The sequence below is a fragment of the Mustelus asterias genome, chromosome 6, assembly GCF_964213995.1.
Source record: "Mustelus asterias chromosome 6, sMusAst1.hap1.1, whole genome shotgun sequence".
Lineage (NCBI taxonomy): Eukaryota > Metazoa > Chordata > Chondrichthyes > Carcharhiniformes > Triakidae > Mustelus > Mustelus asterias.
In genome coordinates this window covers 109,272,442-109,297,489 of record NC_135806.1, presented here as the reverse complement: position 1 = coordinate 109,297,489, position 25,048 = coordinate 109,272,442, and the positions used below count along the sequence as shown (strand labels likewise).

The 25,048-nt window shown below is 42.5% G+C and overlaps 1 protein-coding gene across 1 annotated transcript in view; it reads left to right on the top strand.

Annotated features, from left to right (window-relative positions):
• The window catches only part of LOC144495061 (low-density lipoprotein receptor class A domain-containing protein 1-like), a 38,364-nt gene extending 13,777 nt beyond the window's left edge, over positions 1-24,587 (top strand). The window contains exons 2-6 of the mRNA XM_078214898.1: positions 2,217-2,298; positions 9,435-9,557; positions 12,985-13,122; positions 15,499-15,621; positions 18,513-24,587. Of these exons, the coding sequence (XP_078071024.1) occupies positions 2,217-2,298; positions 9,435-9,557; positions 12,985-13,122; positions 15,499-15,621; positions 18,513-18,652 (606 nt within the window). The 3' untranslated portion in view covers positions 18,653-24,587. The remainder of the gene's footprint in view (positions 1-2,216; positions 2,299-9,434; positions 9,558-12,984; positions 13,123-15,498; positions 15,622-18,512) is intronic.
• Positions 24,588-25,048: the final 461 nt, after the last annotated feature.

The following is a 25,048-nucleotide window of genomic DNA, read 5'->3' as shown; positions in this document are numbered from 1 at the left end:
GCTTTCTGTAGATTTTAACATTTCTGTATACCTTTCTTAGCTGTGTCTTCTCTGTAGCTAATATTTTACTTGCAGCCACTGTGTGCTTTTTCTTTCTCCTCATTTCAGCAGGCTTTTATTTTTGCAGATATGAACCTGTGTGCCTGGGTTATCAGTGTCCTATCTGCAGCATCACCACATCTGGACGCCATGTATAAGGATTTCTTCAGTGTCTGTCTCAGTGAGAGGCTTTATTGAAATCATCAGAAATGGTAGCCTACAATATTTGCCTCATGGCAGAGTCAAATGTCAATGACATGCCAAACCTGTTGAGTAGTATTGTTGCATTCCAGATCCAATCACCTTCAGCTGAGTAGGTTTCTGTGTTTGTGCAAAGATTTGTAATAATTGTGTTTCTTCACTAGCAGGAAGAGAACATTTATAATATTGTAGCCCGTTTCAGGGTTGTAAAGATAGAGTACCTGGTGAGAGGTGTGGCAAGGTCACAGGAACCGGCTGGAACATAGCGCATCAGCTTTGACTACTGAACTCTTAAGTCCCGCTCCAGGGTTTGAGTACAAAAATCAAGGTTGACACTCTAGTGTCTTGTACTGAGAGAGTGCTGCACTGTCAGAGATGCTGGCCGGAATTTTAATGCCCCACCCGACCCGGAAATCGGAGCGTGCGAGGAGCGGATCATGGGATGGTCTATTGACCTCGGACAGGAATTTACGGTTTCAGGACGAGGGAGGCTGTAAAATTTCGCCCGCTATCTTATAGACGAGACATTAAACTCAGCACTTGACCGAGTGTGACAGCGAGTAGTCTCAGTAAAGTTGAAGTCAATGGCATTTGGGGAATTGTGAATTGAAATCATTTCTAAAAGGTAAAGTGGTCGTAGTCCCAGAAAACCATAGGCTGTTCTCCCCTTTGAGGGGGAGAACTGACTGGTGATGATTTAACCTGAGGATCACCACACCGCAGGCGAGGGGCAAGGTTAACCTCAGCCAGTACGGTAGATGGATGTAGCTATTGGAGGCCAATCATTTCAGCCCCAGGATATCAATGCAGGAGATCCTCAGGGCAATTGTCCTTGACCCCACTGTCTACACCTGTTTCATCCCATGTAAATGGTTGTGGACTCTTGGTCTGTACTCTTTGGAGTTTAGAAGAATGAGGGGGGATCTTATTGAAACTTACAGGATACTGCGAGGCCTGGGTAGAGAGGACATGGAGAGGATGTTTCCACCAGTAGGAAAAACTAGAACCAGAGAACACAACGTCAGGCTAAAGGGACGATCCTTTAAAACAGAGATGAGGAGGAATTTCTTCAGCCAGAGAGTGGTGAATTTGTGAAACTCTTTGCCGCAGAAGGCTGTGGAGGCCAGGTCATTGAATGTCTTTAAGACAGAGATAGATAGGTTCTTGATTAATAAGGGGATCAGGGGTTATAGGGAAAAGGCAGGAGAATGGGGGATGAGAAAAATATCAGCCATGATTGAATGGCACAGTGGACTCGATGGGCCGAGTGGCCTAATTGTGCTCCTATGTCTTATGGTCTTATGGTAAATAATTGTCACTTGGGTGTAGCCATAAATGCCAGACATCTTTAGGATCAGACCACACCAAACAATTGTGTTAAAGAGAGGAACGGAATAGAGAAAGAGGAAAAAGGAGGAACTAAATGTAACAAAAAATAAACGACAAACAGAAAGTGCTGGAAAACACAGCACATTTAGCAGCATCTATGAAGAAGGAAACAAAGTTAAGCTTTCAAGTCCAATATCACACTTCTTCGGAACATCGTTTTTTATTTGAAACTGCTCAGGTGAATGTAAAAGATCCCAAGGCAGTGTTTTGAAGCAGGGCAGGGGAATTATTTGCATTGGCATCCCCAATATTTATCCCTTAATCATAAATCAAAAAAGCAAGAACAGATGATCTGTTCATTTGCTGTTTGTGGGACTTTACTATGTGCATTCTGGCTGCCTTGTTTCCTACATTACATTTCATTTGCTATATAGCACTTTGAGACATCTGGTGTGGTGGTTGTGAAAAACCCTATATAAATGCATGCCTTTCTTTCTTTTTACTTATCTGACAAATGCTGCTGGACATTACTGGCACCACCTTGAGGACAGAGACATTTTGTCCTGATTTATGCAAATTAACAGTTGAATCAAATTACAGAAAGTCTATTCTAATCACTGAATTCTGTTGTGTTGTTTTCCCTGTAGGGTGGGGATGTGACTTCAGTCTTATCTGATGAATATTCTCAGTTTGGATCCCAAATGTTCTTAAATCGTGATAAGCACGAAGGTACGTTGTAATTTATTTTAATATGTTCCAAATAAGGATTGTGGAATTAATTTTAATTGAACAATAGAAGTGCATTTTCATAACCTGAAAATCTGAAAACGCAATTTAAAAAAAAATTCTGTCCCTCCCCAACCTGTCTCCCATTACCCTCCTGAAGATGTCAATGCCTGGCTGCAACTGAACCACATTGTTATTCTTCAACAGTGAACATTGGCTCCCTGTGGGAGTCATAGACAACCTTGATCTGCCCTTATCCAACATGTGAACATCTTCCAGCAGAGATCACCAGATAGATTACATCCTTCATTAGGTCTGGGATCTCAACTGAATTGTGATTGAGAGTGGGAAATCTGAGTCAGTTTTTCAGGAATGCTGAGACCAATGGTAACTCCCCTGTGGCAAGTGTGAACAGCAAAGTAAACCTCCCCAAACCTCTCTTCAATCTGCTCTGACTGCTTACTGAACTGTTGAAGCCTTTGAATTTCTGATGCTAGACATATTTATGGCCTTTCTGAGTGTGGCAGTCGGTTAAATGTCAGCAGCTGAATTATGAGCAGGCTTGTGCGGTGAACTGCTGCACATTGGGAACTACATTAAGATTGCTTGAACTCATTTTAACAAGAGCTCTACAGTGAGGGATTCTAGATGGCCTCAATTTCAATATAGATCCCAGAGGGATAAGGGCATTTGTTCCACCAGTAACTCCAGAAACTAGTGACTGGGCTGATGGAAGAATCGTGTTGGTAATTTTCACACAAGTGAAACAGCTGAGGGATTTTTACAGAATCTATTTAATGGATTTATCATCCCATGTTCCATACAGTTCTGTGGCATGTGCTGAGATTTCAGCATATGTAATGTCCCTAAAACCATAGCACCAAAGGACATATCCATTTGTCTCACCAAATCCAGCAAGGCAGAAGAAGATGTGCAGGTTAGGTCGATTGGCCATGATAAATTGCCCCTTGGTGTTAGGGGGGATAGCAGGGTAAATATGTGGAGTTACAGGGATAAGCCCTGGGTGGGATTGTTGTCGGTGCATGCTCGATGGGCCAAATGGCCTCCTTCTGTACTGTAGGGTTTCTATGATTCTAAGAGCAAAGGCTCTGAGCCATTGATTCACCTCTGAATCTGTCAGAATGATGGTCACTGACACAGTATTCCAGAGTTTTCCGAATTGCCTGAATGAAGCAATATAGTTGAAAATGAGGAGTTTCCAAATATGGAGATATTGTATTTAGTTTCCTCGTCTAAATTATTAATATATATTGTGAATACCTGCGGTCCTAGTACTCATCCCTGCAGTACCCCACTAGTCACTGCCTGCCACTTGGAAAAAGACCCATTTATTCCTACTCTTTGTTTCCTATCTGCCAACCAGTTTTCTATCCATCTCAGTTCTCTTCCTCCAATCCCATGTGCTTTAATTTTACATCCTAATCTCTTCTGTGAGGTGTCGATAGCCTTCCAAATTTCCAAATAAACCACATCCATTGGCTCCCCCTCATCAACTCTACTAGTTACATCCTCGAAGAATTCCAATAGATTTGTCAAGCATGATTTCCCTTTCACAGATCCATGCTGACTCTGTCTGACCTGCCACTGCTTTCCAAGTGCTCAGCTATTAAATCTTTTGTAATGGACTTTAGTTTTTCCCCACTATTGGTGTCAGCCTGACATTGACATATAGTTCCCTGTTTGTTCTCTACCTCCCTTTTAAAATATTGGGGTTATATTAGCTACCCTCCAATCCGTAGGAACTGTCCAGAGTCTATAAAATCTTGGAAGGTGATCACCAATGCTTCCATTATTTCTAGAGCCATTTCCTTAAGTACTCTGGGATGTAGGTTATCAGGCCCTGGGAATTTATTGGCCTTCAATCTCATAAATTTTCCCAACACCATTTCCCTATTCATACCAATTTCATTCGGTTCCTTCTTTTCACTAAATCCTGTGTTCCCCAAAATGTTTGGTACATGTTTGTGTCCTCCTTTACAAAACCAAAGTATGCGTTTAGTTGGTCAGCTATTTCTTTATCCCACATTATAAGCCCCCCTGCTTCTGACTGTAAGGGACCCACATTTGTCTACAATGATCTTTTTCTCTCACATACCTACAGAAACTTTTAGTCATTTTTATGTTCCCTGCAAGCTTACTCTTGTATTCTATTTCCCCCTTCTTAATCAATCACTTTGTCTTCGTTTGAATTCTAAACTGTCCCCAACCCTCAGGCCTGGGCGGCACAGTGGTTAGCACTGCTGCCTCACAGCTCCAGGGACCTGGGTTCAATTCTTGGCTTGGGTCACTGTCTGTGCGGAGTCTGCACGTTCTCCCCGTGTCTGCGTGTGTTTTCTCCAGGTGCTCCGGTTTCCTCCCACAGTCCGAAAGATTTGCTGGTTAGGTGCATTGGCCATGCTAAATTCTCCCTCAGTGTACCAAAACTGGCGCTGGGGTGTGGCATTTAGGGGATTCTCATAATAACTTCATTGCAGTGTTAATGTAAGCCTACTTGTGACACAAATAAACTTAAACGCAAGGTCTGCTGTTTTTTCTGGCTAATTTGTGTACCTTTCCCTTGGATCTAATACTATCTCCAGTTTCCCTTATAAGCCATGGTTTGGCCACCTTTCCTCTTTTGCTTTTGCAGCAGACAGGAATGAATAATTGTTGTGGTTCACCCATGTGCTCTTTGAATGTTTGCCTTTGCATATCCACCATCATCCCTTTAAGTAACATTCCCCAAGCCATCATAGCCACCTCATACCTCATACCATCATAGCCTCTTTTTGTTTTTTGTTTATTTATTAGTTACAAGTAGGTTTACATTAACACTGCAATGAAGTTACTGTGAAATTCCTCTAGTCGCCACACTCTGGCACCAGTTCGGGTGACACTGAGGGAGAATTTAGCATGACCAATGCACCTAACCAGCCCGTCTTTCATACTGTGGGAGGAAACCGGGGCACCTGGAGGAAATCCACGCAGATAAGGGGAGAATGTGCAGACTCCGCACAGACAGTGACCCAAGCTGGGATTTGAACCCGGATCCCTGGCACTGTAAAGCAGCAGTGCTAGCCACTGTGCCGCCCCATTCCTTTATTCAGACTCAGGACCCTAGTCTCGGAATCAACTGCGCCATTCTCCATCTTGATTAAGAATTCTATCATGTTATGGTCATTCATCCCCAAGAGGCCTCACACAACTAGATTGCCAATTATCCTTTTCTCATTACATAATACCCAGTCTAGGACGGCCTGTACGGTCCTTGTTGAGTTAAGTCTACCCATTGAAAACACCCTCCATCGAACTTTGTGGCACCACTAAGCTAAATGTGATAGATTCAGAACAGATCTAGTGGTTCAAAATTGGACATTGATGAGGTGCTGTTAGCCATCAGCAGCAGCAGCAGAATTGTATTCAACTACAATCTTTGTCCTCATCACCAGCTTCAAGCCTGATGAACAATCCTGATTCAATAAAGGGTTTGGAAGAACTGCACTAGAAAATGAGGTGCAAAGCAACAGCACACAAGCAACAACACACAATACTGCAAGCATGCTGAACAGCAAAAGCAGCATGCTATAATCAGAGCTAAGCAATTCCTAAATCAATGGATCAAATCAATGCTCTGCAGCCCAATTGAATTACTAAGAGGAAGAGAAGGCTTGAAGAGCATTCCCATCCTCAATGGTGGGGAGCCCAGCAGATGAATGCAAAAGACAAGGTCGAAGTTTGCAACCATGTTCAGTCAGGAGTGTCAAGTTGATGATCCATCTTGGCCTCCTCCTGAGGTCTCCAGCATCTTGGACACCAACCTTCAACCACTTTTGACTTACTCCGTGTGTTATCAAGAAATGACTAAGTGCACTGGTTAACACAAAAGCTATAAGCCCTGAGAACATCCTGGATGTAATGCTGAAGTGTGTGCTCCATAACTAGTCACGTGACAAATCAAGCTGTTCCAGTCAAGCTACAACATTGGCATCTACCTGACAATGTGGAAAATTTCCCAGGTACATTCAGTTCACAAAATGCAGAACTACTGTCATCCACTTGGGTCAATTATGGCCCATCAGTCTACCCTCAATTACCCACCAATAATCATCTTCTAAATAAAACAATTTCAACCAAAACAGCATCTATCCTCTCAGGTAGAAGTAAAAGAACCCGTGTGATTATTTTGAAGAAGAGAAGGAGACTTATCCCCTGTGTCCTGGCCAATACCTATCCCTTAAATCATGAAAACTGATTATCTGGTCATTCTCATATTGCTGCTTCTGGGAGCTTGCTGTGCACTAATTGGTTGCTGCTTTTCCTACATTACAAGAGTGACTACACTACACAATTACAATATTGGTTGTGAAGTGTTTTGGGATGATGGCCATGAAAGGTAGTACATAAATGCAAGTCTCTCTCTTTTTTTCACCAATACTCAAGCTATTTTCTGCCAGAATCACTCAGTTCCTGGCCTCATTATATCCTTGGTTCAAACATGGACAGAAGAGCTGAATTCCAAAGATGAGGAGAAAGTGACTGCCCTTGACATCATGGCAGCATTTGACTGCGTATGACATCAAGGAGTCTTTATTAAACTGAAGTCAGTGGGGATGAAGGGAAAGCCTTTCCAATCGTTAGAGATATCTCTGGCAAAAAGAATATGGTTGTGGCTGTTGGAGATCATTGATCTCAAACCCTAACTTCACTGTAGGTGTTCCTAAGCTTGCCTGGACTTGCAGAGCCTCACTGGCTGTCCTGTCTGGAGACAATACACATCTCTTTAACCTGTCTTAATGCTCTCTCCACTCACATTGTTTGTACCTTTTTAAGACTTGATTAGCTGTAAGTATTCGCGTTCCAACCATTATTCTGTAAATTGAGTTTGTGTCTTTATATGCCCTGTTTGTGAACAGAATTCCCACTCACCTGAAGAAGGAGCTTAAGGCTCCGAAAGCTTATGGCTTTTGCTACCAAATAAACCTGTTGGACTTTAACCTGGTGTTGTTAAACTTCTTACAGTGTTCCTAAGGACAGTGTCTTCGACCCAACCACCTTCAGTTGTATCATCAAAGGCTTTCTCTCCATCATAAGGTCACAAATAGGATGCTCACTGATGGTTGCACAGTGCTCTCTACTATTTGTGATTCCACAGATGCTGAAACATTCCATGCTTGCATGCAGCAACACCTGGACAAGATTCAGGCTTGGGTTGATAAGTGGAAAGTACCATTTGTGCTACAGAAGTGCCATACAATGTCCAGTTTCAACATAAGAGAATGTAACCACATCACATTGCCATTCAATTGGATTATCATTGTTGAGACCCCCCTCCATCAATATTCTGGGGGTTACCTTTGATTGGAAACATAACTGGACTAGCCATGTAAATACTGCGGCTACAAACGCAGATCAGACCCTGGGTATTCCGTAGTGAGTGACTCCATTCCTGACTCCCAAGGCCTTTCCTTCATCTACAAGGAACAATACTTTCTATTTGCCTATGTGAGTGCAGCTCCAACTACACTCAAGAACCTTGACACCATATAGGACAGAGTCAACCTGCTTGATTGGCAAACCATCCATCACCTGAAACATTCATTCGCTCCATCACAGATACACAGTGGCAGCAGTGTGTAATATCTACAAGTTGCACAGCAGCACTTCACCAACGCTCCTTAGGCAACACCTTACAAACCTGTGACCTATACCAGCAAAGGCAGCATATGCATGCGAACAGCATCACCTGCACGTTCCCCTCCAAGTTACATACTGTCCTGACTTGGAAATATATCACTGCTGCCTCATCGCTGCTTGGTCAAAAACCTAGAACTCTGTACCCAACGGCATTGTGGGTGTACCTTCCCACACAGAATGTCTCAGTTCAAGAAGGCAGCACCACATTCTCAAGGGTAATAAAGGCTGGCCTTGCAAGCAAAGCTCACATTCTGTAAATGATCAAATAGAAATTTAAAAAATAACTGCATGCAATGTGCTATTTATGACCTGAGTATCAATCCTCACCATTTCATTAACTGTGGGAAATTTCAATCCTTAAATCTATGATGACAGGCATAGTAATGCCAAATTTGCAGGTGGCTGCCTTAACTCTTTTTATCTTGAGGGTGTTTAATGTCTATGTTCCCTTTCACAAGGAATGTCCAAGACTGCTTCTTGGCCACTAAAGTTTCACACTATTATGTTTGCTCATGAACCACTGTCGGACCATTCTTGCAGAAGGGAAATGTTACGATGAAGTTCAGATTCAAACTAGAATCATGTAGCAAATTAACGGTATGGTGAAAGGACGCTTGAGGTGCTTTAATGGGTCAAGATGTTTTCTTTCCAGAATTCTTCCAGCACATTGTGCAGAATGAGAATATTCAGTTCCGTATTCCAAAAATCTGCTCAGCAAGAAGACTTGCTGAGGAGGAAGGTGAGACTGAGGCTGAAACCAGTGGAAGTGGGAAACAGTGGGTATGAAGCATCATCATAGTCAGCTTTAGGTTGGGATCGGTGAAGCTGATTTATTTGAGAAACCATCGGTGATGTGTAACCTGTCTTATGCCATTGTATTTCAAACATCAAAGTCACCATTCTCCAAACCCCAGGAAATATTTTCAGTCCCTCCACATGTATACACATTTATGACTGTCTGAGAGAATCTAGTGCAACAAATATTATTAGTAGTTCCAGTTTATATTGTGCAACCAAATATGCTGACACCTTCTCTGAAAGTAAACCTTACTGTGAAGATTCATGATCATGAGGATGGGTGACCAGAGGAGGACTGATGTCCATGGAACCTAACCTCCACCAAAACCCAACACAATGGGAAAGAACTGGAGTATATTTGAGTGGAAATCTGTTGTTGCAATTAATTTGAGCTCTTTTCAATTCATTTTTAAAAGGGGTCCTAACGGTAAGGTTCCCTCTTTCAGTATTAATTTCAAGAAGTTAAATTAATGGAAATACTTTGTGCAACTAACATTTTAATTTGCCAATTATAGAATGACTGTTAATTAACATAATTTTTTTGCAATTACTTTGAAATGGGGTGGGGATATGTTGACCCCTACATATTTACGATGCATAAATTCCAACATTTGAAAGCTGACCTATCATATAACCCTTTTTTTTAGGCTGCAGGAACTGCTGTCCCAGGAGATGCCTCTTAATCACATGTGTAATCTTGCTGATTCTTGGGGCATTGGCAGCTGTTTTAGCCTGTGCGATTCTATTTGGAATACCACCCAAACAGCCAAGTATGTAACCATAATACAAATGTGTTCAGCTTGTTTAAAATAAATATTGTTACATTAAGAATGATCACCTGGTAATGATTACAACATAGAAGGTTCAGATGATATCAATCATGGGAGTGAAACTTGAGCAGCTTATTTCCCCTCCTCCACAGAGATTAGATACAGCTTTGAAAGCAATTTCTTTCCTGTACTATGTGGTACTCACTTTGTAGTTTCACGCTGTTCTATTTGGGTCCAACACTGGACAATCTCATTGGTGGCAGTATGTATTGGAAGTATGAAAATGTGAACACATAATTAATAACTATTGAAAATCATTGTTGGGAATTTATCTGCCATATATGAGTGGTAAACTCCTAAGTTCAGTATCTAGCCTGTGGTGAGGTACTGGATGTAGCTGGGCTGACAGTAATGGGTTATAATGTGCCACATATGATGGTGTTTTATACATGTTCTTCCACTTAAGAGGCAAATCTTCATTGATCACTTGTGTCCCTTACACTTACGAATATGAACATCTGAAAGTGTTTTATTGTTGTTTCTTAGCAGTTTCGGTGCATTGTGATGACTGGACTTGATAAATTACTTTTCTGTACACCTGTTATACAGTTTATTCTACTTATTGCCATTTGTATAAGTCGTAATAAATTATAATTCTCATGATAACTTGCACTCTGCTTTTCAAAACCAAATTGGCATGACGCAACGAATTTGAAGATCTTCCTTTGTGGGGGTGGGACGGCGGTTCTCACTAAGCAGGGTCTCTCTGTAACCAAATCAATTTAAGAACATAAGAAATAGGAGCAGGAAAAGGTTGCTCCACCCTTGGGCCTCCCACTCACGATCGTAATGACTTCAATCAGGCCATTGTACTTAACTGGGAGTGTCAGTTCCTCTGACACCACCGGAGGTAAACAGCTAACACTCTGTGTACTGCTGTTAGAGTTGTAAATAAAGGGATGTTGGTGAAGGGACTTTTGCGTCCACAGACCTATTACAAAGACAATCATGTCTGATATTCAACATCAATTCTATTTCCTGCCCGCTCCCCATTTACCTTGATTCCTTGAGTGAACAGAAAAAAATCTTTTGATCTCAGTATTGGATATTCATCCAGCAGAAGGACTTCTTCAGTAGCAATCAATAAAATAAAACAAAAACTTACTCCAACAAATAAATCAAAGAAAAAAGTTTAATAAAGGAACTTCATTACTCCAACACTTGAGGCCATACCCCAGGCCATTCCAAACTCCCCACAATTCCCAGCTGCTCCTTACTTATACTGAGTCAGCTGATCAACTGACCACCATATCATTTTGTCATTGGTTACATAATCTATTGGGTCAGCTGACCATCACAGCATGTTGCCATTGGTCACATTATAAAAGATCCAATGTTATCATTGGTTACATTTTAACATTGGATATATCCAACAATGGAGCACCCACAACCCTTTCAGGTAGACAATTCCAAATATTCACAAACATCAGAGTGAAGACATTTCACCTTATCTCAGTCCTAAATGATCAATACAGTCATGAGGCTGTGCCCCCATGTTCTAGATTCCAGTGGATTCAACCTCTGTGTCTACCTATCCAGGTAACACATTTATTGAGAGACTTTGGAAGTGTGTCTTTCCTATGTTGTAACTAATCAGTCACTTGATTGGCATCCCATCACCGCCTTAAACATTCACTCCCTCCGATGCATGTGGCAACAGTGTGCATCATCTATAAGATACACTGCAGTGACTCACCAATCCTCCTTCAACAGCACCTTTCAAAACCACGACCTCTACCCCCTAGAAGGACAAGGGCAGCAGATGCATAGGAACACCTGCACCTGCAAATTGCCTTCCAAGCCAAACACCCTCCTGACTTGGAATTATATCCCCATTCCTTCACTGTTGCTGGGTCCCGGAAATCCTTTCCACAGAGAATTTCTGAAATTGATTAAGTATTGGGGTAGCCTTTAGAAAGTGTCTCACAAAGTCTGCCATTGTGTTTCAAAAATCCTCTTCAGACCATGAGAAGCAAGTGAACAGTAAAAGGTGTTTTGTCTTTAAATATCATTTGAAATCCTCTGCAATAACTTGCTTATTCCCAATCAATTGGTTTCTATAAGGAGCGGGCAATTGATCAGGTTCTCTTCACCAAGATGTTATGCAATTTCCTTAATGAGCACTAGCAAACATTTCAAGTGGTAATCAGTTGCTTAATGATCTTACAAGCAGCCATTCCTAAGCTTCAACCCCTTTGCCAAGATTGCATCTTGAGCTAACTATGGGTGAAACCAGCACTGATGTGGAGATGCCGGCGTTGGACTGGGGTAAGCACAGTAAGAAGTCTCACAACACCAGGTTAAAGACCAGCAGGTTTATTTGGCAGCACTAGCTTTCGGAGCCTGAAGCTCCTTCATCAGGTGAGTGAGGATTTGTGTTCAAAAACAGGGCATATAAAGACACAAACTCAATTTACAAGATAATGGTTGGAATGCGAGTCTTTACAGGTAATGCCGGATCATCAACACAGATGCCGTCATCTCACGTGGGAACACCATCCACTAGGTACACGGTACATACTCTTGCGACTCGGCCAATGTTGTCTACCTGATACACTGCAGGAAAGGATGTCTCGAGGCATGGTACATTGGGGAGACCATGCAGATGCTACGACAACGGATGAATGAACACCACTCGACAATCACCAGGCAGGAGTGTTCCCTTCCAGTCGGGGATCACTTCAGCAGTCACAGGCATTCAGCCTCTGATATTCGGGTAAGCGTTCTCCAAGGCGGCCTTCACGACACAGACAACGCAGAATCGCTGAGCAGAAACTGAGAGCCAAGTTCCGCACACATGAGGACGGCCTCAACCGGGATCTTGGGTTCATGTCACACTATCTGTAACCCCCACAACGCAAAATCTCACTAACTGTCCTGGCTGGAGACAATACACATCTCTTTAGCCTGTGCTTGGCCTTCTCTCCACTCACATTGTCTGTACCTTTAAGACTTGGTTACCTGTAAAGACTCGCATTCCAACCATTATCTTGTAAATTGAGTTTGTGTCTTTATATGCCCTGTTTATGAACACCAGTCCTCACTCACCCGGTGAAGGAGCTTGAGGCTCCGAAAGCTAGTGCTGCCAAATAAACCTGTTGGACTTTAACCTGGTGTTGTGAAACCAGCACTGCAGCTTTTAATACCCCATCCTGGTTACCTTAGAGGCTGCTTAGCATCTAGAGTATCCGGGGAAAATTGACCCCAGTATGCTTCTGTGCTTTAACAGTAGAATCACAACATTAGTTGTTCAATACTGTGGAACTAAAATAAGGAAACCAGCTGTTCCACCAGGTGATATAATGATTCTTGTTAACAATAAGAGCCAAAATGCATTCTTATTTTTTCCCATATCTCTTTGCTTTAGTAACCCGGCTGTGTAAGACCACCTCGGGCACAAATGGCTTTCTGTGCGATGATCGCAGAAACTGCCTCACTTCCACACACATGTGCAATGGCAAAGTAGACTGCAGCAATGGGGAGGATGAATCAAACTTGTACTGTGGTATGTATTTCACTCGAGTATCCTCAATCCACATTTTCACACACAATCACGGAATCATTACAGTACAGAAGGAGGCCGTTCGAACCATCGTGTCTGCATCAGCTCTCCAAATGACTTAGTGCCATTCTCCTGCCTTATCCCCATACCCTTACACATTGTTTCTATTCAAATAGTCATTCAGTGCCCTCTTGAATGCCTCAATTGAACCTGCCCTCACTTCCAGGTACTGCATTTCAACCCGAACTGTGCGAAAAAGTGTTCTCTCATCATATTTGTTTATTTTGCAAATCACTTCAAATCTAAGCCCTCTCGTTCTTGATCTTTCTACAAGCAGGATGGGCTTCTTCCTATCTACTCTTTCACATCTCGTGATTTTGGCCACTTTATCAAATTTCCTCTTAGGCTTCTCCTCTCTAAGGATCTTGAAAGATAGATTGAATTCACCAAAAGGTTAATCCAAAGATGTGTAGGCTAGATGGATTAGCCATGGTAAATGCATGGGATTATGGGGTGGTTGAGGTGGTGGGGCCTGGATAAGATGCTCTTTCGGAGAATGGGTGCAGACTCAATGGGCCGAATGGCTTCTTTCTGCACTGCAGGTTTTTCATCCCTGAAACCACTGAAATTCTGAAGAGTTTATCTAAAACATGTACTCATTGTTAATTTTCCAGCATATTATAGAAGGCAGATATGTGTACAGTATTTACTGGTCATGAGGAAGATGTAATTACATATTTGCAATTTTTAGGCGTCGGCATCATTACAATGTCAGTTACCAATGCTTCAGATTCTCATTGTCAGTATTTTAATTATTTAGTTTATGTTGCTTCATTCCACCTGCTGCTCACCTGTAGTTTGGCAACCTTAATGGTGAATATGCCTCCTGATTATCTTCTGTTATTAACGTTTAGCAGGAAATAAATGGCACCATTCTGTCGTATTGTGTGGCACTGAACACTTGTCTAATGTTCTGTTTTCTTCATGGTGGATCTGGCTTGTGTATCTGATCTTCTCTCTTCCCCTGTGTCTGAACTTTAATCTCTCTTTGGGCAAAAAAGTCTTTCCTCACATCCCCTCTAAACCTCCTGCCCCTTACCTTAAGTCTATGCCTCTTCATCATTTCTGTACATGGGGGGCATGGTGGCACAGTGGTTAGCACTGCTGCCTCACAGCGCCAGGCACCCGGGTTCAATTTTGGCCTCGGGTCGCTGTCTGCATGGAGTCTGCACATTCTCCCCGTGTCTGCGTGGGTTTCCTCCGGGGGCTCCGGTTTCCTCCCAGTCTAAAGATGTGCGGGTTAGGTGGATTGGCCACACTAAATTGACTGCAGTATCAGGGGGACTAGCTAGGATAAATACGTGGATTATCAGGGTAAATACATGGGGTTATGGGCATAGGGCCTGGGTGGGATTGTTGTCGGTGCAGGCTCGATGGGCTGAATGGCCTCTTCCTGCACTGTAGGGATTCTATGATTATTGATTCTTCCACTAAGGGGGAAAGTTTCTTCCCATCTACTCTATCTATGCCCCCTCTTAATTTTATACATTTCAGTCATGTCCCCCTTAGTCCCCTCTGCTCCAGGGAAAACAACCCCAGTCCAACCAATCTTTCTTCATAACTAAAATTCTCCCGCCCAGGCAACATCTTGGTAAATCTCTTTGCACCCTTTCTTAATTGGTAGGCTAACTGGAAAAAATAACTGGTTCGTCAATGCCTTCAGTGAAGGGAGCCTGCCTACCCAGCCCTGACTTACATGTGGCTACAGTTCCACACTATGTGACTGACCCATAGTGGCCACAGATCAATGAGGGATGGGTTATAAATACTGGTGGTGTTCACCACATCACTACACCAAATTAGTTAAAATGTTATGGGATTCAGTTTGATGGAAACTCCAGAATTGCACGGACAGGATTCCCTCCAGGTTCCCATCCACCCCTACCTCACAGCGATTTCACACTGAGGCAGGCAAGGCCTAAGATGGGAAGTCTGTCCTTGCCCCAGTTAAGGCCTGTAAGTGGCTGATTATTGACCATTTAATGGCAGTTTCCGACCCAGCCTCAATTTTTAGGCTGGCGTACGGATGACTGCTCGGGAGAAAACCTGGGAAAAAGAAAGCTCGATCTCGGATGGGAAGGTGGAGAGTGGGGGGAGCCTCTATCAGAAGCCCTCATTCTGACTGGGTTCACCCTCCTCTGAAAGCCCGGTGACCTCTGGACCTCTTCCCCTCCACACCGCCGCACCCCCCCCCCCCCCCCCCCGGCTTAATTCCCAGGATGCCAATTTAACAGCGATTCTCTGTAATTCTATGAAAAATGTATAGTAGTAGCTTTGACCATTACACATCTTGTTATCCCCTTTACCTTTTCTGAACAGGAGACCTACCCCATAGCCTCCCCAAATATTTAGTTTTTATGTGCGGCAACCAGAGATCCTGGACGTATATAGATGAAAAATGTGATGGAAAAAATAATTGTGGAGACTGCTCCGATGAATCAGGTAATCTGATCCTTTCAATGTTCTGGTAAAATATAATTTTACGACAGATTTATTACTACAGAATGTGGAACTAATCCATGCTTACAATGGTAATCCATGTAGTGATAAGAAAACTCTCCATATGTGTATTGTTTTCCATCCTTTCCTTCAATAAATCTTCTTGCTGCTTACTCCAAGTGGACAGGCACTTTTCTCCAAGCTTTTGCCAATGCCGGACTGAATTAGGTGCAAAGGCAAAAGTGGCCTGGAGCGTTTCTTCCTTGCTGTTGTGTGGGAACGTTCTTTGCCATTGCTTATTCTAATGCAACATACAAACAGTGTATTGAACGTCTCTCAACTTCTCAGAGGAGCAGTGCCTGTGCTAGTAGTTGTCAACCAAGAACCACACATGGCCCATTTGGGTACTGAGTGCGGCCCATGAGACATTTTGTAGCCCATTGCCCACATGCAGGGTTGTCACGTTCTGTCCATGTAGCTCTTTTCCTAACGGAATGACTGAAGTGATATGCACATAAAGCAAGGGCAAGTGAAGTGAGGTGCATGCTGATTGCACACACGGAGGGCCCGATTTTACCAAAACTTCGTGCCCGAAATCGTGGTAAAGTTGGGCATCGGGCCTATACCGTGATCTGCACCCGATTCCAAGCAGATCACGGCTTTACCGACACTCTATTTGGGCACGGGTGCGGCCCGCGCCTGAATCGGGCGGCCCAACAATTTAAATGTATTAGCATGCATTTAAATCGACAATGAACTGCGCGCCCAACCCTACCGCCAAATCCCACTTTACCGTATTCTGGCCCGTTCCGAATCCACGCTTTTAGCGACCTGCAGAATAAAAGTCCGAACCGGATTTCTATTCTGCAGGGGAACCTCTGAAGCCCTCTCAGCCCTTGTGAAGTCACCATCCTTCGCGGACCCCCCCCCCCCCCCCCCGGGATCAGACCCCCCTGGGAGGCAGGCCCCCCTTGGCAGAGCACACCCCCAACCTACCTCGATTGCTGGTCTCCCTCCACCATCCTTCCTTTAGCAAGATAAGCTGTATGTTCCTCAGCTAGATCCACTTTGGTCAATACAAAGATGGTCCTTCTGCCTTGTGGGTCCATCTGGCTCACCAAGTCAGTTACAATACTGCGTTCAGCATCTACTGAACCATCTTGGATACAAAGGATAATGAATGGTACTGTTCGATCTTCCTGGTGCTATCAGTACTGTAACATCAGGAATGGCTGCCGACACCAAGGATATAATTTTTAGCATAAGCAAGGCCTACATGCAGAACCCTAATGCCATTATCCTTTGTATCCAAGATGGTTCAGTAGATGCTGAACACAGTATTGTAACTAACTTGGTGAGCCAGGGGGTGATCTGGGTCCCGCCCCCTCTCCTCCCCCGCCCCAGATGGTCTGTGTCAGAGAGCCGCTCTCTCTGCTTTTTTCTCCCCACCCGGGCGCGCTGCTTCAGATTTTTTTCGAACTGCGCATGCGCAGTTCAGAGCTCCGATCAGTCCGGCAGTGCTAAGCCCCACCCACTGTGCGAATCGGACCGGAGCCAGCAAAAAGCGTATGGGCGTGCTGCAAAGAGGATTCCAGGCTCGGATCTATTTGACGCCCAGATTCGGCACTTAGACTCAAAATGGTAAAATCAGGCCCTGACTGTGAGCCTGTGCGCTCACCCTGCATCTAAACTGTACATATTTCTTTTGTTTTTACAATTTTAAGTTGATAGTTCCATTAATATATCCATGATTAAGCATTTTCTAACTTCCAAATATTTGGCGTTTATTAAATGTATTCAATCTCATTTGTACTTATCTTTGTGACAGGAACATTTACTGCAACCTATATAGCTTCTAAATTACTAAATGATTGAGTAGAACATAAATACCACTATTTCAAAAGGGAACATGCTAGTAAATGCAGCATGCTGTATGCTGAGTGTTAGTGCATAGGAAATTGATTAGCCCCTGAGTAAGAGTGCGGGGATCACAATGTGTGATTAATCCACACCAGTTGCATATGATGTGGGCAGCATGTAAACTTATTCATTTAAGTGATTGCAGCTTGAATTCAGCGAAGCACATTGCTGAATCGCTGCACACTAGACCAAGGGGCTCAATATAGTGAGAGGCCATGAGTTCAAGCTGGATGGAGTGAATATTGAAGGTGGTGGATAGGGTGCCAATCAAGTGGCCTTCTTTGTCTGGGTGATGTTGAGCTTCTAGGGTGTTGTTGAAGCTGCTTCATCCATCCAGACAAATTTGGATTATTCCATCACACTCCAGACTTGTGCCTTGTAGACGATGGGCAGGCTTTGGGAAAGCAGGAGGGGAGTTATTTCTGCAGATTTCCCAGCCTCTGACCTGTTTTTGTAACCACGGGGCAGGACTTTCCAGCCGCGCTCGCCCTGAGACCAGAAAATCCCACTCTAGGTCAACAGACCTTTCAATGATCCACCCCTCACCTGCTCCAATTCCAGTGGCGGGCGGGACGATAAAATTCACCCCACAGTATTTATATGGCTGGTCCAATTCAGTTTCTTATCAATGGTAACCCCCAGGATATTAATAATGAGGGGGAGGGGGGTGGAATTGAGTGCTAAAATCTCTCCAGATAATCATAACAGGTAGGGAGCAGGTCCAGTAAATGCTGGAGTTGGTAAAAAGCAAGTGAAGCCAGGCAAGAACATCAATGGTAGGACTGACAGCATTCAAGCCAAGAGCCCAATAGAACAAATGCAGCTAAAATATATACAATTTCTTCCAACTAACACTAAGCCGGAAATATTCACTAGATTTTTTAATAATACATGGACAGGTTTAAACAAAGCATTAAGCAGCATCATAGAACAATGGATTTTAAAGTTATGTATATTTTTTGTTTGTTTTAAAGAATTGCAGTGCCCTGCTTGTTCTGGATGGAAATGTGTTACTGTCTTCTTCAGTGACTGTGACTGCATACCTAAGAGTCGCTGCAGAGACAATATTCAGGACTGCAGTGACATGAGCGATGAGAAAAACTGTACAATGTGACAGCTGAATGGATTTCTCACATTAATCTTGGTATTTTTCTCTACAACACTGCATGGATGATCTTCTTTTCTAAACATTGTGCTACTCTAAGAATAAAGGGTAAACATGCATACCAGATTGTGTTGGGTTAGATGCTACCTTATTGGGAAATAGTCCAGTTTCTAACACTAAGGATGCAGCAAATCATGATTCAACTCGCTTTAACTGATGAGCAATTTTGCCAGATATCTGCATTGCAAATCGTACATTTGTATGCAGTTTCTGCACCACATTCCAATAGGGAATTCAGAAGAAACTTCCTTACCCAAAAAGTGGTGAGACTGTGTAACTGGTTACCATACGGAGTGGTTGAAGTGAATAGTATAGATGCATTGTAGGGAAAGCTAGACAAGGGAAGAGGGGGCTATGATAGATTTAGATGCGAAAAGATGGGAGGCTCGAGTGGAGCATAATAGCTGGTTATATTGAATGGTCTGTTTCTGTGCTTCCAGTCCACGCAATCCTAAACATTCCCAGTATAAATTCCTAATTCTGCATTTATTAAGAAAACTGCCTATGCTACGAGCAGAAGCAGAGCATGTACACACGTGCACACAATCCGCCATTCAATGAGATCATGGTTGAATTTGGACCTCAATTCCACTTTACTGCCCGATCTCCATACACTTTGATTACAAGTCAAAAGTCTATTTCAACCTGAGTGAAGAAATTCCTCCCCATCTCAGTCTTAAATAATTGATGCCTTAGTCTAATAGAATGCCACCCAACTGCAGCCAGGCAAAACAACCTGTGTAAACCGTTTTGAACCTTATGAATTGCATTCTCACCTTTCTAAGCTCCAGAGAGCATAGCTTTACTCTGCTCGACCTCTCATCAGAGGACAACCTTTTCTCCCAGGAATCAATCTAGTGAATGTTTATTGTACCATCTCCAAGACGTGTATCCTTTCTTGGATAAGGAGATCAAAACTCTACAATACCTCAGATATACTCTCACCAAAAGCTCTCACAGCAAGACTTCCTTACTCTTATTGCCCTCTTGCAATAAATGCTAAAGTAATTTGTTTTCCCAATTGTTAACTGTTCCTGCAAGCTAACTTTCTTGTATGAGGACATCCAAATCTCTGAACATGTTTGAGTTCCTCACCATTTAAAAAATATTCCACTTTTCTGTATTTCCTACCACACATTTCCCCACATCATACTCCATTTGTCACCTTATTGTCCACTCACTAAACATGATCCCTTTGCAGCCTCTTTATGTCCTCCTCACAGCTTGCAAGTCAGTCAGGCATAGAGGTTTACAGCATGGAAACAGGCCCTTCGGCCCAACTTTTCCATGCCACTTTTTTTTTTTAAACAACCAAGCTAGTCCCTATTTCCCCATTTGGCCCATATCCCTCAATAACCATCTGACCCATCTAACAGTCTAAACGCTTTTTAAAAGACAAAAATTGTACCCGCCTCTACTACTACCTCCAGAAGCTTGTTTCAGACACTCCACCCTCTGTGAAAAGATTTCCTCTCTGGACCCTTTTGTATCTCTCCCCTCTCACCTTAAACCTATGCCCTCTAGTTTTAGACTTCCCTACCTTGGCGAAAAGATATTGACTATCTACCTTATCTATGCCCCTCATTATTTTATAGACCTCTAAGGTCACTCCTAAGCTCCAGAGAAAAATGTCCCAGTCTATCCCGCCTCTCCTTACAACTCAACCTTCAAATCCCAGTAGCATCCTAGTAAATCTCTTCTGCAGCCTTTCTAGTTAATAATATCCTTTCTATAGTAGGGTGACCAGAACTGTACACAGTATTCCAAATGTGGCCTTACCAATGTCTTGTACAATTTCAACAAGACGTCCCAACTCCTGTATTCAATATTCTGACCAATGAAACCAAGAATGTCGAATGCCTTCTTCACCACTGTCCCACCTGTGACTCCACTTTCAATGAGCTATGACCCTGTACCCCTAGATCTCTTTGTTCTGTAACTCTCCCGAACACCCTACCATTAACTGAGTAAGTCCAAAATGCATCACCTCACATTTCTCTGAATTAAACTCCATCTGCCATTCGTCAGCCCACTAGCCCAACTGATCAAGATCCTGTTGCAGTCCTTGACAACCTTCACTGTCTACTATGCCACCAATCTTGGTATCACCTGCAAACTTACTAACCATGCCTCCTAAATTCTCATGCAAATCGTTAAATTACAAATAACAGTGGACCCAGCACCGAGCCGAGGCTATCCCACCCAGCTTTGCATCATCAGCAAATTTGGATATATTACTCTGTCCATCAGTTATGCATCTCCCAGCTCCACATCTTGTACTGAAAATAAACTCCTTTGATACATCCAATCCTACCTCAGCCTTGCCAAAATATTATGATGTATTATTTTAAAACTGGGTCTAACTCGCAACTAAAAATCCTGGTCCAGTTGTCCCTCAATGTCTAACATTCATTCACTGAAGCCACAGAGCGGGATTTTACAGCCTCACTCGGCCGAGATCAGAAATTCCCGCCAAGGTCAATGGAGATTTCTGTTGTCGGACCCTTGCCCGCTCCGATTCCATGACAGGTGAGGTGGTAGAGTTCCGGCCCCCATGTGCAATTGCACAGCTACCTTATATATTAAGATACATATTATTATATATAGTCTTAATTCCTGTTGCCATAATTTGACTTAGCATCACAATTAGCCACACTTGTATTAACTGTTTCTTCCATTATGTTTTTGTACAAGCATAATTAACATGCATTTTACCGATGTAAACATGCCCATTTGTAATGACACAATCTGACACAACTTTTCCTCCAACCTGATTTTCAACTTTGCTGATGACACCACCATTGTGGGTCAGTTCTCGATGATGAGACACGGTACAGGAGATAGAGAATCTGGTGAACTGGTGCAACGAAAATAATCTCTCCCTCAATGTCAACAAAATGAAGTAGTTATCGACTTCAGGAAGCATAGTGGAGGGCATGCTCCTGTCCACATCAATGGGGACAAAGTAGAAAAGGTCGAAAGCTTCAAGTTTTTAGGTGTCCACATCACCAACAGCTTGTCCTGGTCCTTCCATGCGGACACTATAGTTAAGAAAGCCCACCAATGCATCTACTTTCTCAGGAACATTGAGCAAATGCCAACAAAACACCAAGCCTCCTTTTGCAATACCTCCCATACTCACCCAACAGCACCTAGGAGGGCAAGGACAACAGGTGCACCATCACCTTCATGTTATTCACCCGTCACACTGTCCTAACTTTGACAGATCACTTTCCTTCATCACCACTTGGACAACGTGAACTCTCTACCTAACAGCATTGAGTGTATCAGCTGCAGCAGTTCAAGAAAACAGCCTGCCACCACATTTTCATGAGGGAGATGGGGAATAAACATCGACTTTGCCAGTGCTACTCATAACCCGAGAAACAATACTTTAAAAGTACCTCGTACACATGGACTGAGCATTAATGAGACCCCCTTGTGTTCCTTGCCTTTATTCCCACTAAACTGCTGACCCACGGTAAGCAACTGGGTGGATGGGGTACCTGGATGAGCACTTAGATCCTGCGTGCACTGACTGGCAGGGGTATTCACAGACATCTTTAACCTCTCTTTATACCAAGCTGAGGTCCCTATCTGGTTCAAAAAGATAACCATCATCTTGGTACCAAAGAAAAGCTAGGTAGTATGCCTTAATGACTATTGTCTGGTGGCTCTGACATCCATCATTATGAAGTGCTTCGAAAGGTCAGTCATGGCACAAATCAACTCCAGCCTCCCAGATTACCTGGATTCACTACAGTTTGCCTATTGCCACAACAGGTGCCATCTCCCAGGCCCTACTCACCCTGAAACAACTCTACACAGACGCTATAGTTAAGAAATTCTACCAATGCCTCTACTTTCTCAAGAGGCAAGGAAATTTGGCATACTACTACGACGCTCCCCAATTTTTACACTACAGAAACCATTCTTTCTGGTTATATCACAGCTGAGTATGGACCCTGCTCTGTCCAAGACCGCAAAAAATTACAAAACGCCATGAATGATACCCAATCCATCATGCAAACCAGCCTCCCATTCATTGATCGTCTACTCTTCCTACTGCCTCAGAAAAGCAGCCAGCATAATTAAGGACCCCACGCATCCTGAACGTACTCTTTCACCTGCTTCCGTTGAGAAAAGGATGAAGTCAGATCACATACCAACCGACTCAAGAGCACCTTCTTCCCTGCTGCCAGACTTTTGAATGGACCTACCTTACATGAAGTTGATCTTTCTGTAACATTACATCTGCACTCTCTCCTTTCCTTCTATGTATGGTATGCTTTGTCTGCATAGTAAGCAATAAACAATACTTTTCACTGTATACTAATACACACATTTCCTAAAGTACTTTGGGTCCCAGTTGAAAAACCTGATGCTTCAAATCCAGAGACTGCACCAGGACTCTCAAAAAAAGTCAACGTATACCGTCAAAATTAAACAGGGCTCCAATTATCAATTCTATTGAACCAGCAATGCTTTGAAAGTCCAGTTGAATGCTCAATACATTTCTGGAACTTTCCACTTTCAAGATAACCATATCACATACTACTTGTATGCTGAGTTTTTCTTCATGAAATTTGTGGCCCTGGTGTATGGTTTCCCTATTGGTACATTACCCATTGCTCAACTAGATTTTATTTTTAAAACTCAAAATACTATGTTACAGGACAGCAGCAGCCATCCTCAGCATAAATTTAGATTGTTTTTTTTTTAAAAAATCAATAAAGTTTAAAGTTACCCAAGTTATTCACTTTACAAGTGTATTGGGCAGATTGTTCAAGCCGGTGATGACTTAAGCAGCCACTCATATGCCTACTACCTGATTCATCCAAATCTGTCCCAGGTCTGATGACCTCACGACAGGCAATGACTTGCAAAATGTACCCAAAATGTGAATTCTGAATTTCACCCTGAGAAACAATCATTTACATGTACTCTCTCAGTATGCAACTTCACTAAACATCAAATACTATCAAAACACAGAACAGAAATCTGGAAAGACAATATACAAGCCTTTTTTAAAAAATGAACAAAAGGTTAAATTCCTATTTTGTACAATTTAATACGTTCAAGCACCATATTAACTCAAAACTTTGCATTTAAAAAGTGTAAACGTTTAGGATATAGAATGTTTATAGCTGCACTATAAAAAACTGTCACATGCATATTTCTCATTCATCTGTTAAATGATTACATTTGGAGTTGCAAACAGATGTCCAATATGTTTTTATTGCAGTGAACTGACCATATTTACTCTGTAAAGAGAAATAGCTGTAGTCAGAGAATGGTAAATATTAAGTTTACACTGTTTGAACTGAATGCCAAGTTACACAGAAAACCCTTTAGGTGTCACGTACAAAGTAAACACTAGATTTTCATGTGTTTTGGGAAAAACATGAAGGTTATTTACACAGAAAGCAGCCACTAATTGTCAAATATTTTAGAACTTTAAAGGGCAACAATTATATATAAAAGTTGGCAGCTCCTAGTCAGCCCTTATCATCAAGTTGTAAACAGGAACAAATAATAAGTATTGGAATCTTTGAAACAGTTCAGTTGTGAAGAACTCCCTTTAATGCCACAAGTGGACATCATCTTATTTCACCCAAGTATCACATTTGTATGCTTACTAGCCATACACAGTTAACCACTCTTTTTGGTCACTGGAACATTAGTTCACGACACACTAAAAAGGAGTTATGCATAAGGTTGCCAAGAGATTGCTTGCAGTTGGTGCACAAAGCACAGAAATGTAGGCTGATTGAGAAGGTTATCTGTCACAACTTGAGCAAAATTTGCTTGCTTTTAACCATCTGAACATGGTCAAAGTGCCTCACATGTGGTTTGCAATTACCCTCCCAAAAAGATTTATATTTTTAAAAATGCAGTGAAAAACTGGTGTGCTGTATTTCAATCTTTCCAGGAAGATCTTTTATTCCAAATCTGAAGTATGATTTCAGGAAATTGAAATTCCACCCCTTAATAGATTGACGTTCCATCACATAAAATTAATCCGGTTTTAGATAGGAGAGAGCAAACAAAATAGAGAACCACAACAGTTTCAAAAGCTTAATCTGCATTATAATTCATGCAAGGTTGAGGAAAATAGAGAACATTGAATTTTACTATCTGCCTGTTCCATATTTCTTAAGCTGCTCTGATAGTGTAATCACACTCACTCAATCTGACCCTCCTTTGGCTTCTGACATTTTAACTGGCACGCAGAAATACTGTTTCTGTATCCGGTTAGAGCTGAGCTATATTTAAAACATGAAAATAGCTTAAATTTTAAATATTCATGCTGGATCTGTAATTTTCAAAGCAGATTACAAATTA